The 18861-nt window shown below is 43.7% G+C and overlaps 1 protein-coding gene across 1 annotated transcript in view; it reads right to left on the bottom strand.

Annotated features, from left to right (window-relative positions):
• Window positions 1–512: 512 nt before the first annotated feature.
• The window catches only part of LOC308119864 (fibroblast growth factor receptor-like 1), a 38840-nt gene continuing 20491 nt past the window's right edge, over window positions 513–18861 (bottom strand). Inside the window, exons 3-7 of the mRNA XM_080480120.1 lie at window positions 14545–14817; window positions 7109–7183; window positions 5956–6240; window positions 4982–5335; window positions 513–2553 (exon numbers count right to left, since the gene is read on the bottom strand). Coding sequence (XP_080336246.1) covers window positions 2117–2553; window positions 4982–5335; window positions 5956–6240; window positions 7109–7183; window positions 14545–14817 — 1424 coding nt within the window. The 3' untranslated portion in view covers window positions 513–2116. The remainder of the gene's footprint in view (window positions 2554–4981; window positions 5336–5955; window positions 6241–7108; window positions 7184–14544; window positions 14818–18861) is intronic.

Below are 18861 nucleotides of genomic sequence, written 5' to 3'. Positions count from 1 at the left end.
CACACATTTCTTTTTCCTGATAATTCATTCCTTGTGTGCCTCACTGCTTAGCCCAGTAAATATTAATATTAAATTTCTATTGTCTTATTGATAGTTTGACTCTGTTCTACATATTCTGTGTTGAGCAATGCAACAAATGTCGTTCTGGGATCAACACAAAAAGTGTTTCTGTTTCATGTCCTTCAGAATGAATTTGTTGAAATAACTGTCAAAACAACCTTTCTATGGTATTTAAATGTTCCGATTCATTAGGGATTGGCTGCACAGTGGCTTAGTGGTTAGCACTCTTGGTAGTAAGATGGTTTTAGATGGATCCATTGGGGCAGTGTTTGGCACTGTCGCTCCAAATAACGGTAACCGGGTTCAATTCTATTCTGTGAGCTTTCTGGAGATTGTAGAGGAGGACTTGTAGCCACTAGAGGGCAGTGTCGCCCTTTGTGATTTGCCTATTTCTTTCAGGGTTCACGTTGAAAAGCCTTTGTGTAGGAATATGGAGGTAGAACATTTGTTTTGAGCTTTAGTGCCTTTAGTGTGCAGTCTGAACGACCAGGCGGTCCAAAGTGACTCCCCTGTCATCTGTCTGGAGCCAAAGCTCATCTCCATCCTGCGACGCTCACAACAAAACCAGAGCTCACCTGACACAATGCTCCCCTTCTTCCCCGAGCAATCACAGGGTCCTGTCACATCACTCCCACAGCAGCACAATGCACTTCCTAAATAGTGAAAGGAAATCCTACCTAGATCGGAGTTGAATGAGGTGGCGGTTCAGACCGGGGGGGCCAAGAGGAGGACGGGGGGGGGGGGACTCACTTAAATGGGGGAAAGATGCTGGTCACTGGGTGTAGTCTTGCAGGGGCCATCACTCATCTAAAACGCGACACTGAGACTGCTCTTGTGTCTGTCCGGTGTCTATTGAGCGGCTCTTCCCAGCAGCTTGTGTCCCATCGCTGGCTGCCCTCTGCATCACCCTCATCAGACACTTCAGCCCGCTCAAAGGAGGAAAGCTGACCTCAGGACGGCTCGCCGCCACTGGTACTACCTCATTCCCAAGGGTTTTACACCTGCAGCCACAGCCGCTGAAGAATCCTCTTCACATGACAGTTTCTTTCAGCTCATTTAATCAAACTATCAAACCTTCAAACTTAAGATGTTTTTTTCTTGTTTTGTTTTTGAGCTTTGAACAGAGTACATCATACAGGATTGTCAAATATAAACAATTACATACTAAATATTGGCATGAAGTACATATGATTAAACTGGGTGGCAAAGTACTCAAAATGTACTATACACAACAACAACAGTATACTTTAATAACATTACATAGATATGTAAAATGCCTTACTCTGAAAAATAAACCTTTGATACATTTTTTTTTTAGCAAAATAAATTAAATATTCATGACTCAGTTTGATTATAAACGACTACAGCTTCATAAACTGTGCTTGGATAAGGTTGTGGTCAAAAGACTGCTGGTTTATCTCGACATGCTACTGACTAGTGACGGGAACCATCTAAAACAACGAGGTTAAAAAGATATGAAAGGGCAATACAGTCAACACGGAAACGCAACTTCATCCATCCCTTGCAGTCTCTGGCAAGGTTTGCACGCCATGAAAAGTCTAATAAAATCTTAGCATTATGCTGAACGGAGAGGAGAGGTGAGGGACTGAGGAAGGTCAGTTAGTGGTCAGCGTTCTCAGCATAATGCATCTTCAACAAACAAAAGGGCGACCTGAGAAGGAGCATAAACACCAGCCCTTTTGTAAAACTTGAGTACCGTCTTCCACATGAAACAGCCGATTATGTGAAGGATTAAACAAACAAACTTCTGTTTAGAGAAATCCAAAATCCATTTCCGACGAGCAGCTTTGAGCCTGAACAGCTGCAGGTAAACTCACACTTGGCAAAAATGTCCTTTTTGAAATAAGTGCACAGGAAAGTCGAATGGATTTTAGTGGTGACACGTAAAAAAACAAAAAAACAAAGCACCACTTGATGGAAGTTGTTCTGTCTAATATCACAAGATGTGTGTTACTGGCCACTGTTTTCCACACACGTGGATGTGAGTCAGTCCGGAGCTGCCGTCAGTCCGCGGCTCAGTTAGCGGGCAGTGAGGCTAACACTGGAAGTGAATGTGCTGGTGCTGATGTACTTTCCCGTCCACGTGGGAGTGAGTGTGTGTGTGAATGTCAGTGTAGATTTTGGGGTAGATCTTCGGGGGGATTGTGGGTCCTCCCTGGCTGAGGAGGAGCTGCTGCTGGGCCAGGTACTCCTCGTAGTTCATGGAGGCCATGCAGTCTTTCTCCGGGCTGGAGGAGCTGGACGACGGCGCCGCGCAGCTCCGTTCCCGCTCTCGATATGGCAGCCGGTGGGGGCTCGGCAGGGCCTGCGTGGTCTGGGCGCTGGGAGGGGGGCAGTGTTTCCTGCTCTGGCAGAACCACAGCAGCACCGTGCCGAAGATGAAGACTATCCCGGCGGGGATGCCGATGATGACGGGCCAGGGGAGCGAGCTGGAGGCGGGTGAGAACACCGGCGTGATAGGAGGCTTGGTGTCTGCAAAAAGAAGAGGAAAATAAACATCAAGTCATTGTACAGGCGTTGAGTCCCTTTAGTCTCGTCACAGCTTTCTGACGTTATGGGTGCTGTCGTTGAGATTGATTTCATCAGATAAACTACTAAACGGTCATCGTCAAAGACCTTGTCGAGTTAAACAGCTCCTTGCTGCTGCTGCTTCTCACTCAACATACCAGCTTGAGGTCAAAGAATGGAAAACCTGCTGACTTTAGATAAAATGAAAGCACATCATAAATTGATTGTTTTGTCTCATTTAGTTCATTATTTGAAGTCATATTTACATAGAAAATACACATTGTACCTTTCAACGTTTAGTTTATATTGATGTAAGACCAGTATTCTTTAAGAGGGTATTTCTGTTCCAAAGCAGGACTTTCTGTGCATTTCTATAGCAGAACAATCCTAGCATTAGGCCTACAAACTGCTTTGATTACTTATCTATTAAAAGGGCATCCAAACGTTGATTTCAATGTGTGCTGGTTTCGGCTGAATTCTTACTTGTGCAGAAAGATATCGCTGTATTCAAGTTAGCCTCAGAGATGTAAACCAGCTCCTTCTAGTCCAGGAACCAGTAACATTAGAGCATGATAACCTTTGAATAACAATTGTGAATCTGTCTTTGTTTTAGTGTAAATTAAGAGTACATCTCATTTATGCCTACTGCTACAAAACGGTGTGAAAACGATACGGTCCTGTGGCTCGCATCTTGAATTTTCTTGCATCTAAAAATTGCAACGAATGATTGACTCCTGTCTGCTGCAGTATTTCTTTGCAGTCTCCAGTCTTTACACAAATTCATTCGTTCACAGTTTGGCTTTGGAGCTCATGCCAAACTGACCAAGCTTTCACTGCTGCATCCCTGATCTTCAGTCTGAGTCTCAGTGTTATTTTCCCTCAAGTGCAATCCCCAGTGAAAACGAGGAACGGCAGTAACTTTTATTGAAAAAAAACAAAGGTTCATGTTTTCTTTGAGTCACTTTATGAAATCTGACCCGAGTCTGGATAGTCGAGTTTGGTTTGCAGGCTGTATCTTTGACACCCCCGATGGCATAATCGAGTCTTTTTTTAAATACATCTTGCAGCAGAACTTTAAAGTCTTCTGTAAAAGTGTTGCATGCTGGATCAAATGGACTTGAAAGATGATTGGATGAAACATTTAAACCCACCACGAGTTTCCAAAACAAATCAGTCAAACTGTTTTGTTGTACGAAAAAGCTCCTTAATTCAGCATGTATGTGATTGATTAATAAGCTTTTGGTTTGTGCTGCTTTTGGATTCCTCCTGTAAATGGACTGACACGTGAGAAAGAGATAATCACCTGTCAGGGTCAGATTGTTCTGACTTAACAGAGACGTCTCACCACAGTTTGTGTGTCAATGAACCAAATCTGACACGCATGAACACATCCTCACAGTGATAGCAGGAGGAGAAGACTGGAGGAGAAAGCACAGATGTTCCACATTTATCTTTAATACCTGACCTGAAAAACTGATTTTTTGAGAAATGTTCCCTCTTCATCAATAAATAAATCAGAGCTGAGAGCTTCGTACGTTTTGCTCGGTGCACGAGTGGAAAAACTCCCACAGGTTGGAAAATAGCTGGGAGACCGTTTGACTGTACATTATTCACTCAGCGGAGAATAAAACAAGTTCAGATCATATCGAAACTGAATGTAAAACAGATGACGAGTGCAATTATTGCTGGTTTCCTGTCATCTGTCCTCAAAAGTACTTTTTAACAAAAAAGTACAGAAAACCACTGCCACGTTGCTTAAATTGCACCCAATCCAGGAAAAATTATTTTTGACTGTTTTTAATGGCAGCGTCAACAGCAGACATTAGATTTCACAAATATCCCAGTTTAAAGTGAATTTCAATAATTTTTTTAATATCTTGTTCTCTTTTATACTATTTGTTACGACTGTGGATGAAGACAAATAACCAGTTCATCACACAGAGAGTAAAATAAAAGTCCCCAAGCCCGGACTCAAACCGGGGGTTTCTCTCTGTGAGGCAGCAGCACTAACCACTACAGCACCGGATCAAATAAATACACAGTATAGGTTTTATGTTATCTTAAAAATTTACTCAAATTTTGCTGATCAAAAGGTTTCAACCTGTAGGTGTACTCATCCGTACAAGTACTAAAACTACCGCTTAATCACAGTAATGTGAGTATTTGTAGTCTGTTACTTCCACTCTGCTTTTTACTGTTGCACGTCTCCATGTTGACTCACTTTATCCTCACGCTACCCTCCCTTTGATGTAAACAAACAGATCTCAGGTCAAGCTGTGTGTCAGTGTGTGTGTGTGTGTGTGTGTGTGTGTGTGTGTGTGTGTGTGTGTGTGTGTGTGTGTGTGTGTGTGTGTGTGTGTGTGAGAGACAGGATGTAAACAGATGGGCTCACCTGGCAGCACGGTGAGGAAGGCGCTGCGGAAGCTGTAGCCCATGGTGTTGGCGCCTAAGCAGATGTACATGCCGGCGTCCTCCTCCTTGGCGCGGGTAATGAGCAGCTTGTTGAGGTACGAGCCGTCGGGCCGCGACCACACCTCCCCCGTGGGAAGCACCACGAACCTGTGGTCCCCCACCTCGATGGTGGAGTTGTAGCGGCTCTCCTCGCTGGACTCCACCCGCTTGAGCCACTGGATGACCGGCTTCACGTCGCTCCGCACTTTGCACTGGAAAGACGTGGTGCCGCCGTAGTCCACCGTGGTGTTGACGGGGTGCGTGCCCGTCAGGATCGGCTTGGAGTTCGTCCTCTCTGCGCAGACGCACAATTAAAAGGAAAACATCAAGATCACCCTCTGCTGTCCGCAGCGTTATTAGACTTGGTCTATAATTGACAGAGAGGCAGGAATACCACATGTAACACAAGAAGTATGTGTGATTAGTTTCCTCTCTTTCTTTGCTCCTGGTTGTACACCACACATTTCTCATGGGGACGGGGGGAGGGGGTGGGGGGGTCTGGCAGACAGCTGGGTTTTAATCAGCTCCAGATTGGGTGGATGGTCGCGAGCTCAACAGTCTCTCTCTGCCCTCACTCTCAAACCTGCTTCCTCAATATGCTTCTCATATTCATGATTACACAAGCACGTTCATCCATGCAGCACGGATATGACTGAGACCAGCTGATCACAATCAGACATCAGTCCGAGGAGAAAGATCAGAGAGAAGATTTTTCAAAACTTACAGTTTCTTCTTCTCCAAAATCAGACTCACTATTACAGTGATTAGACTTTTTCAATTTCCTCCAGTAATAACATTATTACAATGATCCGTGCAAAACAGCAGTAAGCACTTAAGTTAATCAGCTTGACCTCATCCGCTGGCAGTGATACGTCCAGGTATGCGTGCAGCTCAGCCTCTCAGCGGGATACTCACGTATGACCTCAACCTTGTACGTGGCGTTGATCTCGCCCGCCCGGTTGGAGACCCTGCAGGTGTATCTGCCGTTGTGCTCCGGCATCAGGTTCCTCAGACTCAGGGTCCACTTCTTCTGACGGCCCTCTCCAACCTCCTGCTCCGTCAGCGGCCGGTCGTCCTTCAGCCACATGATGTCCGGGCGAGGGTTTCCGCTGGCCGCGCATTTAAGGCGCACTGAGCTGCCCACCGGGCGAGCGATCACCCTCTTCCTCATCTTGGCAGGCTGGGTGAACCGAGGACGCACTTCATGAAAAAAAGCAGAGCAGAAATATATTGTCTTGTCTCAGTGTCTGTGTAGTTTTGAAAAGTTGCCACTTCAGCCAACCAATTAACTTTGTCAGGTGCATTTCCATTATTGTCATCTTGTACAGCACATCTACATTTACAAAATGAATATAAATATGTTATAACTTCCTCCTGCCAAGTGAGGCAGTAGTTAGCAGTTTGACTCTGGTTTCTTCATGCAGTCTAAAAAACTGTGTGTTCGGTGAACTGGAATCCCTAAATAGTTGTGAATCAGTGTGATTTACTGGTGACCTGTCCAGGGGGCTGCCCTGCCTTTCACCTAACGTCACACACACACACACACACACACACACACACACACACACACACACACACACACACACACACACACACACACACACACTCCCCCACCCTGACATTGAAAAATCAGTTATTAACTCATATCGGATTTGCTTGAGAACCTCAGCTGAACATCTTTTAATCCTGATGTTGACTAATCAAGCTTTAAAATGCCCTTTAATGAAATGTTTACCATCATAATACAATATAAAAAGATGTATAATGTTTTTGCCGATAGATTAACATACAAAGGAAAGGTGTATAAGTCATTCTTTTCTCATGTTAATGGTAATGTCCAAGTACAAATAAAGTAAAATGATAACAATGAGGTGGACATGAGTGTTAATTTCCATGATTTCATGATTTCCTACTAACAATTATTCAACTTAAAAAAATAAAAGTAATTGTAAGGTTCATAAATCATGTCAGTGATCAAAAGAACATTTGTAAAACACACAATAAATCATTCAAAAACCATAAGGCTGCTCCTTTAATTCAGCATTGCATCACTGCAGAGACTTCTTACCAAATCTTTCACTTCCGGTCCCAGACACTGCTGCTTCGGCCGGTCCGGATCCACTTTTATCAGCGCCTGAGTCGTCTGGACACACAGCAGGACAAACGTTAGTCCATGGAGGCGTAAACCCACGTACAAAGGCGCAGGGTGAAAAACAAGTGTTGGACTCGTATGATGGCTGTCAAACTTATTTGGTGTGAAACAGTTATTGCTTATTAGCAGTGGGTATAAATCGAAGTCCAGAAAAATGACATTTACATCACTTCATGGAAAATAAAAGCCTGTAACATGATTGTTCATAAAAGGCAAACCTCTAAGAAAATAAGAAAATAAGTTCATTAATATGTGACAAATTGTTTCAAACTTCAGAAAAAAACTATTCTGAAATTATAAATTTTCTGAGACTTTGAAGATGAAACCATCTGCATCGTAGAATATCATCAAAACATTCTGAGAATCTGGATAAATGATTAAGCTTTTGATTTTTGGGCCAAACAGACGGAGCTGATTTAAAACATCATGATCCTCTGGGCTTCAGGATCAGGTAAATATGTTATATAGTCATTGAAAATATGAATGAGCAGAGGAGCAACTTGTTGACTTTGTTGGTTTTTGTGTCATTTTCCTTAATTTTTGTGCCTCTGAGTTTGTCCCCGTCACCAACAGGTACGAAACAATTAGAAGTGTCAACTTAATGAAATGTTTGTATTAGTTAATTAGACTTCTTGTGAATTAATTGCACTTTCCCCCCCATATCTTTTCATTTTGAATGTGCAGATCATTAGTGCACAGTGCATGGAAACATAATTTGTTCAGCCAGTCTATTGCGATATAAATATTGCACGCATTGACATTGTAATAATGTTGTACAGCCCTATTTTCTACTGCATATCACTGCGTGAGCTCAGTGATATGCAGTAGAAAACAGTTACAAAAACCACCTTCTGTGAACACGGTTCACTATAGAATCCACAAATGTGAGTTACAGCTGTATCATGCAAAGAAGCTGCCATTAGTGAACGCAGCAGAAACGCAGACATCCTCTCTGAGTCGAAGGTCAATAAAAATGGTCTGAAGCAACATGGCAAAGTCTTCTGTGGTCAGAGGAAACCATGGACACTGTGTCCTGCAGTCTAAAGAGGATTGTGACCTGCAGACAGTTAAATAGTCTGTATCTCAGAGGTTGCGTTAGTGCCCATGCTGTCTGAAGCTTACACACATCAGCTTAACTTCACAATGGAAGGGTCCAGGTGCTGAAGCAACCTGGCTACGGGATGACATACAGTCGTAAACTACCCTGTCCCAACTTTTCGAACTGTGCAGCTGCCATCAGTTTGACAATGAGCGAGGTGGTGCAGACCCGTCGTCGATCCAGCACTGAAGAAGGAGGCATCCACTGAGTGAATTGAAAGTTTATGGACGGGGCTCCTCTGAGAGCGCTGCATGCTCCGGTCACATTCTGCAGCATTTGGAGGTAATATGATCAGTTTTCATAAGCGCGGGTCCGGGAGACAGCTGCGTGGTTTATGTCACTGACTGACCTCATGCAGCGCGGCTAAGACCGGGCTTAGAGAAAATATAATGAGTGAAACCTAATCGACGCTTTGTGATGCGTATCAACGTTTCCAGTTAGGCAGTGATGAATTAACGGTGCAGATCGGGTTGCGCGCCAATATCTGCCAATCTTTGCGGACAAAGACATTAAGCGGAAGCTTATTGGACACGTGCTCCTCTTAAATGATTTTCTATCACGCTACTGAAATGCATTAGATTTGAGAGCAACTCACAGCTTCTCTAACATCAAAAAAGTTCAAGCAAATGTTGGATTTGAAACTTTTACCTAACTATCAAGACTTTTAGAGTTCTCACATCATTGCAACTGTAATTACCGAACTAACAGTAAAAGCGAGCAGCCAGTTCTTTGCCCCCCGAGGCCTGTTTTGATTTCTGCCTGAGAGCAGGATTGTTCTTGATGCAGTTTGGCACACTTGATTCCCACTCTGGGTTTGATTGGGTCAGGTAAAGAGACCAGATGTGACTTCTAACCTCCTCGTTCTGCCTCCCTCCGAGTCCCCCCGAAACCCTCGCAGCTCTCCGGGGTTCTCTGGGTACAGACCCTCCTTTGTTTGTCCCCTGCAGCACCGAGCCCAGCCATGATGTCATGGCTATTTGAAGGGGGTTTAACTGGCCAACTATAATAACCCATTCCTTTAAAAAACAGCCTCCACTGGAAGAAATATTTCTCTGTTGCTCACTTGGGCTCTCCACATTCCTCCCGGTTCCTGAACCTCCCAATCCAAACAGAACACGGTCCCACACTGCCGGGGTTTTCTTTCTGACTGCTTTTTTCTTGAATCTATTTCCTCTGCACTTTTTGGCGATTCTGGGGAACAATGGCGCCCTTTGTGCTTCTATGCTGTTAAAGCTATCCCTCGCCACTATTGTCTTAGCACAATGCTGGCTCACTAAACTGCAGACAGCCTGAGGTAGGAAATCTGATGGCTGCCATATGATTGTTAATTTTTGAAAGGCTTAAAACTTAAAGAATCTTTAATTGGGGAGCACTTGAGGAGGTCTTTCACTGAATATATGAACACTATGTTTCTAATAAGTGAGTAGAAGGTGCAAACTATTATAAGTTAGTGATTAAATACAAAATGCAATGTAAGAAATCAAAGGTTGGTTATGCAAACGGAAATTCAGTAACAAGCATAATGATTCAAGACCGTGCTTGTTGGAGTCAGCCTGAATCAATCAAGCTGCTTAAAAAGCAGTGCACCTTTTTCCATACAACTTGAATCCATTCATGGTCTCGCTACAGTGTTTGGGGTCTGACGCCATCCCCTCCCACTTCATTCACAAATCCAGCCACAGGAAACAGGCCACTACACACTCTCTCTGAGGCCTCTTGTGCCAGCTGAATCGCAGGAAAAGGCCTGATGATTTGGGGTCGCAATGAACTCCAGATGTTGGAGGGGACACTGTAATGTCCAGGGAAAGTTATGCATCGTCGCCTTGCATCACACTCTGGCAATCTCCAAACATTTCCCACGTGTGATCAGGGCAGATTATCCTAGAGTCGGCCAGTCGACGACTCCAAAGAGGAGCGAAATGAAAAATATGCAATGGGAGCCAACGTCGTCACGTCGGGGTATCGACCGCTGCCAGCGCCGCGTCGACTCCGTAATATATTATCTGTGTAGACATAAACATTAAACACCGATCATGTAAAGGTTAATATGACAATCCCATGATAATGCAGAAATGTAGCCCGTTGCAGCCTGAGCAGCTGACGATAGAGATTACTGTATGTATGGGTCTATCCTGTCGGACGGGGGGGGGGGGCTGGGAGGTGACGGGGCCAGTTGTCAGGAGACCACCCCAAACATGGCCCAAACAGCCAGCTGGAGGGATTGAGGCGGCGCCGTGCTGCACTGGCTGACCAGATTCTTCAGATAGCTCTTGGGAGGACAGGCTGTCCGCTGGCAGATGGGAAGAGGAATATCTCTCCGGCCACGGAGGAACCCCCCGCCATCCGTTCCCTCCCTCCCGTCTTACATCAGCTCTCTCACTTCCAGTCTCAACCCAGACTGCCTCTATCTTACTGTCTCTCATCGGGCTCGGCTTCTCCGTAGAGTCCCACGCGATGTTTGAAAACTTATGCTTTCCAAGTCAAGACTCGAACTTGAGCAGCTGCCAGGGTTCAGTTGACACCCCACCCCCACCCTACCCCCCGCCTCCATAACTGACTGCAGTTGCTTCTTTTTCAATAACATGATGAATCCTGAGCTACTCCTCATCTATAGAATTTGAAGTGAGCACCTCTTTTCCCAGATCCCACAACAACATACCAGCTCCTCTTTATAATCAGTTAATGACATGCAACTTTCACAATTAGCTGATGTTAATGGAAAGTGTTGCTCATAATAATTGCAGACTTTTTGGCTGCGTTAAACCTGACTTCAATCCTTGGAATTATTTTGACAATGAGGCCCCCTAATCTCTGTGGAAAAAAAAGGCACCTCGAATAAAATGGACCCCTGATGGAACAATTACCCATAAAAACAAACGCTGTGGCGAAAGCCTGCCAGCTCCTAATGGGATGACGGACATGGGAGCAGAAAGAGGAGGGGTGGGGGCTCTTATGAGACACAAAGTGATCGCCAAATGTCTCCATTCGGGTCATCATGCGCTCAACACCACCAGAGGACAAGAGGAAATGGAACAAAGCAGATCAGGATTAAGAGTCAGGCCAGAGAGTCTCCTGCTGACTCCATAACGGGCAAAAACACACCCGATAAAAATCTCACAGAAATCCACTTCCTGGAAGGACTTATGATTAAACTTCCAAACATTTTTCTTGCTAATGGAATCACTGAGTTGGAGAGGGGAGCAGTCAGGTTGAAGTGATATCTGCCAGCTTCATTAGAGAAGAAATTACTTGACACACAAACACCACGCAGGCACAAAGTCCTATATCACTATCACTGAGATTAGTTATCTAATTAGGTGTGCAAGTGTGTGTGTCCTTCAATAATGGTGGGAACCTAAAACCTGATTGTTCACTGATCCATGGGGATTAATGTCACTGTTAGAAAATGGAGTTCACCAGATAATTCAATAGATGTTCAGGTGAAACTGTGTTGGGGTCCGGATATGGCTGAGGTTTGTGTAAGAGCTCGTGTTAGACAGGCAGTCGTTATGAAGGAGTTCTTTGAGCCTGGGACTCTGTTGTGGTCATGGTACAGTGGGCCAGCTTTTTACCCCCTCACAGATTATTGAGGGGGCATGGCAGTTTAAGCCAGTGTACATGTGTTTTGTGGACTTTGAGAAGGCTTACGACCATGACTCAGAGACACCCTGTGGGAGGGGTTCTGGGCGTATGGTGGTAGTGGGAAAACCTCTGTAGGCTACCTGGCATCTGTAGTCTCTGATAAGATGCTGAGGCACAACCGAGGTCAGGAAGATGTTATTTTGGAAAAGGGAACTGGGACCTTTAGTTCTCAGGGTCCGTTTACAACCTTTCAAGTGAAAACAGGAAAGTTTTGCATTTTCCACGGCAACATTCTGAAAACGATGTAGTTATCATGTTGGGCCACTAGTGGGTGCTTTTGTTGGGTTTTGTAACAAAATCACACACATGGACGCAGAGAACTATGGCAAGTACACAGACATTGAGAGCAGCTCACAAGGTGGAACTTTTGCTCTGTCTCCTTGTTGACAGCAGCAGCACTGCTACTGCTCATGCTTACCACGGCCGTAGTAAATAGTTCTTCACATGCACCGGTTGACAATAAGAACAATGTTTGCCAATGAGTGTCATGACTCCCAGTGCAGATTCTCCTGGGTCTTGGTAGTTTTATGGTTGACAGTCACCATAATAACCATAATAACAACACAACTAAACTCAAAAAAATAAACTATGCAGTTTTTCAGTTTACATATCAGAAACATGAGCATATTGAGTTTCTTGTTGTTAAATGCTTCATTCTAATACATGTTGTTCAGATAATATGAATAAATGGGATTCAATCTGCTTAATATGATTAAATTACATTAACTCAACAAATTATTTTTGTGTTTGTGGAAATGACTGAGAATAATTTCATCGTTAATGTTTACAGTGTATTGTTCTCTGCATGTTTGTGTAGTTTCAACAAACAGCACCCACTCATGGCCCGACATGAAATGTTTACAGCGTTTCTGCCATTTCCGTGTGAATGGACATCATTTCCAAAACATTGCAGCGTCAATGTGAAATGTAACGGGCATATCGCTTGTTTGGTCAGGGTGCAGCTTGCGGACACCCCAGGTGATCGGGATGTTTGGCCATCATTGCATTACTTATTGCCACTTGAAGACATGTAGATTAAACAGGGAAGACGACACTGGTCCAAAAAGTGTTACCAGAGCTGCTGCAAAGTTTTACTGAATTTTAATTCATGCCACCTGAATTTGTGACCTTCAATCTCACTAAATGTTGCCCTCTTAACAACAGTTTCCTTTCCCATTAATTAAATTTGAAATGTCAAAATATTTCAGGCTGACATATTCCAAACATAAGACGTGAGGGATCCTGACAGGATCTAATCAGGATTTTCAAATGAACGAGTGCGACTCATTCATTACATGATTGATTTTGAAAACACACAACTATAAAACGTTCAGAAACCTTGACTGCCCTTTAAGTGCAATGCAGACACAGACATAGCTTCGGCTGACTTTGATACTATATAGCACCACTGTAGTATGAACCTTGACATTACAGCTGGCTGTGCTCTTCAATCTCCAACCTTTCATTTCAGCACAATCAGCAGACACCCTCTCTTTGAACGCACTCGCAACTTCGCCCGAAAATAAACTTTGGTCGCGTCCATTCACTCGACACGAGCGTGCTTTATTGCAACAAGCGCTGTTTTTCGGAAGTGATCTGTGTTTTCCGCTCCAGCCTGATTATGGCTCTTCTTCTGAAGCGAGACTGTCATGAGACCGGGCTGCAACTCCTCCTGCGAGAGACGAGAGCAAAGACTCGGCCCCAAATTAGGCATCTTAGAATAATTAGACTAAACACAGCCTTCACGCTCCACTCCGCTCATTCATCACGCTCTGCTCCAGCACAGAGGAAATGCGCTGTATGCACACGCACAAGCCAGCAACACACTGTCCAACTCTGCTTAATCCTGAAGGCTTCTTGCAAGAGCTGTGTGAGTCAAACCAGCACTTTAACAGTGAATGCGTTTCGAATCGCAGAGCTGAAGTCTTGGACTATTCTCATTTCCATGTCTGGCCCCTGTTCACTTCCTAAATGCAGGTCTCCACTCACACAGTGACAGTGTGTTGTTATGTTTGTTTGTCTGTCTTGTATTTGGTGGTAATGTCCATCTATGTTATAGTTTCACAGATAGTTTTGCATTAAGAAAAGGGCATCGTCAATGTTCACTTGTTGTGCTGACGTATGACTTGGAGGAAACTTTCTATGTGAACAAAAACAACAACAACTGTGTGAGCGTCTGCAGCAGAACCTGCACTTTGACAGTGAATGTGTTTCTTATTGCAGAGCTTCACAGCCTCCACAGACTGCAGCCTGAGGAGAAGGAAGAGCTGGAGAGCCAATTGAGTCACAGAGGATGAAGTAGTATGAAACAATATCCCATGCCGCTGTTGACTTTGGGCAGAGAGAAGTAGGGGCTCTAACACATACAATAGAGGAGAGGATCAGCCACTAAACCCTTCATAAATCTTCTCGTTTTAGACCTCGACCTCTGAGAATGATGCAGTGCTTTAAGATCTGGACTGGGAGCGAGATTTTTCACTGCAGCCAAGTGTTGCAAAAACACAGCGTGGAGGATGAACTGTTGTGATGGTACATATCAGGGCCCCATTCTTCTCTCTGCTCTCATTCTCTTTTTCACAATGATAATAAAAGCTTCTCCTTCGTCACTCACCGATGACGATGAGGGTGTAGTTGATGTTGACGCTCCCAAAGCCGTTGGTGGCTTTGCAGATGTAGGTCCCCGTGTCGTCAGCCTCCACCTCTTTGATCTTCAGGCCCATTCGCAGGATGCGGAAGCGAATCCAGCCGCTGTGGATGTTGCGTCCATCTTTGGTCCACATTATGAGCGGCGGGGGGTCTCCGTCCACTGGACACGGCAGCTTGATGGCGCTGCCCAGCCGGGCTGTTTGCCTATGGGCGACTTTCTCAGACACCCGCGGAGGTCCTGAAGACACAGAGACAGATTTTGTAAAACGTTTGTATAAACTTGAACCATTGATTCAGTACAATATCTATTTGAAATGTGTTTGAAAAAATGTCTTGATAATTGTCTAATGTGAGTCTGGTGAAGTCAGTTCTTAGTCTTAATGTTAGCTCATTTTATCCAAAATAATAAAATGTGATTGAATTTACAGTTCTCATAGTATAGCTTTCTATAATCACACTTCGCTATTCATTAAAATGCTTTATTTGCCTCCGCCTCTCCTCCATTTCCTTTGCATGTAGTTTGACACCGGCCTTATTTTCTTATAGCAGGTTATTACAATACATTGTTAGAAGGCTCATGCATAAAGTACATCTTACATTACACCTAAAACACATTTAAATTTCCAACATATGACTGTAATATATCATGTAAAAAGTTTAATTTGTCTGTTTTTAAGTTAAATACAACAGACTTAGTCACAATAAATACATTCTGTACAGCTACAACTAACCAATACTTTAATTAGATATGAATTGTTTTACCAGTGCAATAACAAATGTGGACGACTGTTTCCTCAAACCACCTTAAATGTGGCGTTTTATACCAGCAGCAATTCCCAATCAAGAGACCTTCAGTTTATTAAACTGCTGGACTCAGACACATTCACATATTTCACTTACATAGCACCCAAAAAGTCCCAGCACTTCACATTGGTACATGCTCACACACTAAAGGTGAAAGCTGCCGTCTAAGATGATGAACCTCCATTAAGAGCAATCGATGGCTCACTGATTACTATTCTGTCAAAATCATTCATGTTCAATTAAATTTTATTTCTACAGCGTCAAATAAAACACAATGATCTCAAGGCACTGCAACAGAGAAAAACCCAACAATTCCAAATGAACCTGCAGAACCAGAGTCAGAGTTGGAGGCTTTATGCTCATCAGCACATCATCAAAATAAGAAAATATTATTCATCCATCTATCATCTACACCACTAGAGTCACATTCACACCTACAGGAAATGTAAGGTCACTAATTAACCTCAAATACCTTTTGCACTGAGAGAAGGCGATAAAATATCTGGAAAAAAACCTCACACACTCAGAAATGCCAAGCCCAGAATCCAACCAACAGCCTTCCCACAATGAGGCAAGAGTACAAACCCGTGAATCACAGGTCCCACAGATATATTGGAAAATAATAGCAAAGTGAAATCAAGGACACAATGAGCTTCTCATCAATTTAACTTCAGATTTAAGTTTCAGAGCAAGAAGGCTTTTTTAAGTGTTAAAACATATTTATATAAAGTAATATATCAATAGCTAGAATTTGAAGGGAAATTGTAACTTGGGGCTCAGTTGGTAGAGTGGTCGTCTCTCAATCAGAAGGTTGAAGGTTTGAGTCCCATCTCTGCTTGTCAAAATGTCCTTGAGCAAGACACCAAATCCCAAATCACTCCCAAGAATGCCTTTTTAAGTGTCTTCTTGGTCCAATGGATGGGTTAGGCACCTTGCATGGCCTCTATTGGTGTGTGAATGTGACTAACGATTTGGGACTGCTCAACCAGTTAAAAATCGCTATATATGAAATATATGTGAAATCCATTAACCATTTAAAATTCACAGGTTGCACCAACAATGAAACGTTTTTGTATTTCAGTCTGTGGTGTTTCCATAATGGATTATAGTGAAAATAGAATTAAAGCTCAAATAAAAAAATTTTAAAAAAATGTACAAAGATGTGATATTTTGTATAAATAATTTAGGAATAAGTTGTCAACATTGTCTCCCATCGAGGGCCCAGATAGTCTCATATTGTCTTAAAAACATGTTTATTCTACTTCCTCCTTTTCCAAAATGCAAACCTCTCAGAGGAACAATAGTTGACCTTCAAGCCTGCTTCAAACCCGTGGTGTTTGAAGTCTGAGGTGGGAGTGCTGAACACAGATAGCAGCTTCCTGCTCAAACAGTTGATATAATTAGAGTTGAAAGTTCTACAACTCTTCACACCGAACAATGACATAAAATATTAGTGATTGGATGTGGTTCATATGAAAAGTGACATGTTGTTTGAACAGCAGAGCACTCACAATCACAGTTTTGCCAACTCTTCCCCACAAAAACTGCAGATCTGATTTTCCAGGCGGAGCGGTGCAGTTGTGGGCAGATGAAATGAGATAGAGGTAATTTGTAAATTTTTTTCACTGATTGCCCAGAAATCTTGAAACCAGATTGTAATAATTGGACGAGCTCTGTCGCTGGCTGCCTGCACAGAGAAGGTAAAGTGTTCTGGCTCTGGTTCTTCGTAGCGTGCGAGAGATCAAAGCAATGAGGGGGGGCGGGCCGCGGTGAGACGGACAGCAGCCTGTTTCTCCCGGCTCTTAATTGGCTCAGGTCTGGTCCCTCAGATCTCGTGAAGTGGAGCGGGCTGAAACACCCTGTGATGGTGTTAGGGGGGCTGCTCGGCTCGCTCAGCACCAGGCCTTCAGCTTAATGCCCCCTCCCCACCAAAACCTAAACACCACCGCGAGTCAGTGAGCAGACTGGACCCTGAAGAGAAACAGGAGCTGGAGGGAGGGAGAGAGGGCGAGAGAGAGAGAGAGAGAGAGAGAGAGAGAGAGAGAGAGAGAGAGAGAGAGAGAGAGAGAGAGAGAGAGAGAGAGAGAGAAAGAGAGAAAGAGAGAAAGAGAGGGGAGGTGCAACCGAAGCCTATAGCTGCTGCTGCTGCGGCCCTCCCAAAGTACACAGAGTACAGTCTGTGCCCCCGAACAAATGGCTGGTCTGGGTAGCAGTAAAAACAATGGGGAGGGTAAGTACACACGGCCTCTCCCAACACACACACCCACACGCACGCACGCACGCACGCACGCACGCGCACGCACACACACACACACAAGGTAAACAAGGAGTTCATTACACTGATGAGGTTTGATGAGGGAAGTTGACACAGGTAACTCCATCACGCTGCTCACAGATGGAGCTCATCTGCAGGTAAAACATCTGGAACATTACAGCCAGGGGGCAGTTTGTGTGTTTGTGTGGGGGGGGGTCAATACACACTCTTGTGGACATATCCCAACTTGTGCAAGATATTTGTTTATCATAAGGGGGCGATATAGGAATATCATCCATTCAGTCAGTGGATCAATCACACAATGGAAACAGGAAGTATTGAAGATGGTTTGTTAGGCGGACTAATGGAGCTTGTTGAGCTTCTCTACAAAATAGAACAGTAAAGAAATGTTCTCCTTGTTCAGAGTCTGACCCGGAAAAGACCATTCTATGTTCTGAATCCTCCAGTTTATCGGGATTTTCCCTCAATGACAGTGCACCGTCACATTTGGAAATGCATCACATAGAAGTAAACAGACGTGAAGTCAGCACAATTTGACTTTTTTTTTTCAGGATATGGATGGACTATAAATCTCTGAATTTGTTGAGGAAAATTTACACGGGACATTTTCCTTCAGATCATGATTTTCCTCCCACTGTTTGTGTCAATGATGCTGTAACCAAATTGAGGGGAAAAGATATCGAGTTGAAATATTTTTCTGTTGAGATTCGTAAATAAAACATAAGAATTAAAGGAGCAATGCAAATGTCAGGTCTTTATAGAATATAGAATAGACCTGATCTCATCATTCCATCTTCATTACATTTACATTCATTCAGCTCTACAATTGTGTCTCAATGAGAGAAATATTACTCCTGAACTTCACCCATTCCGATTATATTATAGTAAATATGCTGAGAAAGGAAACACATTAACGTTCCCCCTGTGGTTTCTTTACAAATGGCCGCCTGGTGGTACGACTGACCTCTGGTGCTAAAACAAAACTTGGAGCAACTCACATTTAGAAAACAAAACTCATAATGGTTGACCAGGGCAATAAAACGGTGTGGAAAAAGGTGAAATCTGTGAGCTCAGAATCGATGAAACTTTCTGGTTTGTACGTGTTGCACGGACACACAAACAGAGTTTTCCTTCCTCTGTGGACGGCCGCTCCCGGTCCGCAGCATGCACAGGAAATTGGAAGTGTCATTGTTTATGTCTGTG

Source organism: Lipophrys pholis, assembly GCF_963383615.2.
Source record: "Lipophrys pholis genome assembly, chromosome: 14".
Classification (NCBI taxonomy): Eukaryota; Metazoa; Chordata; class Actinopteri; order Blenniiformes; family Blenniidae; genus Lipophrys; species Lipophrys pholis.
This window is presented reverse-complemented; position numbering and strand designations above follow the sequence as displayed.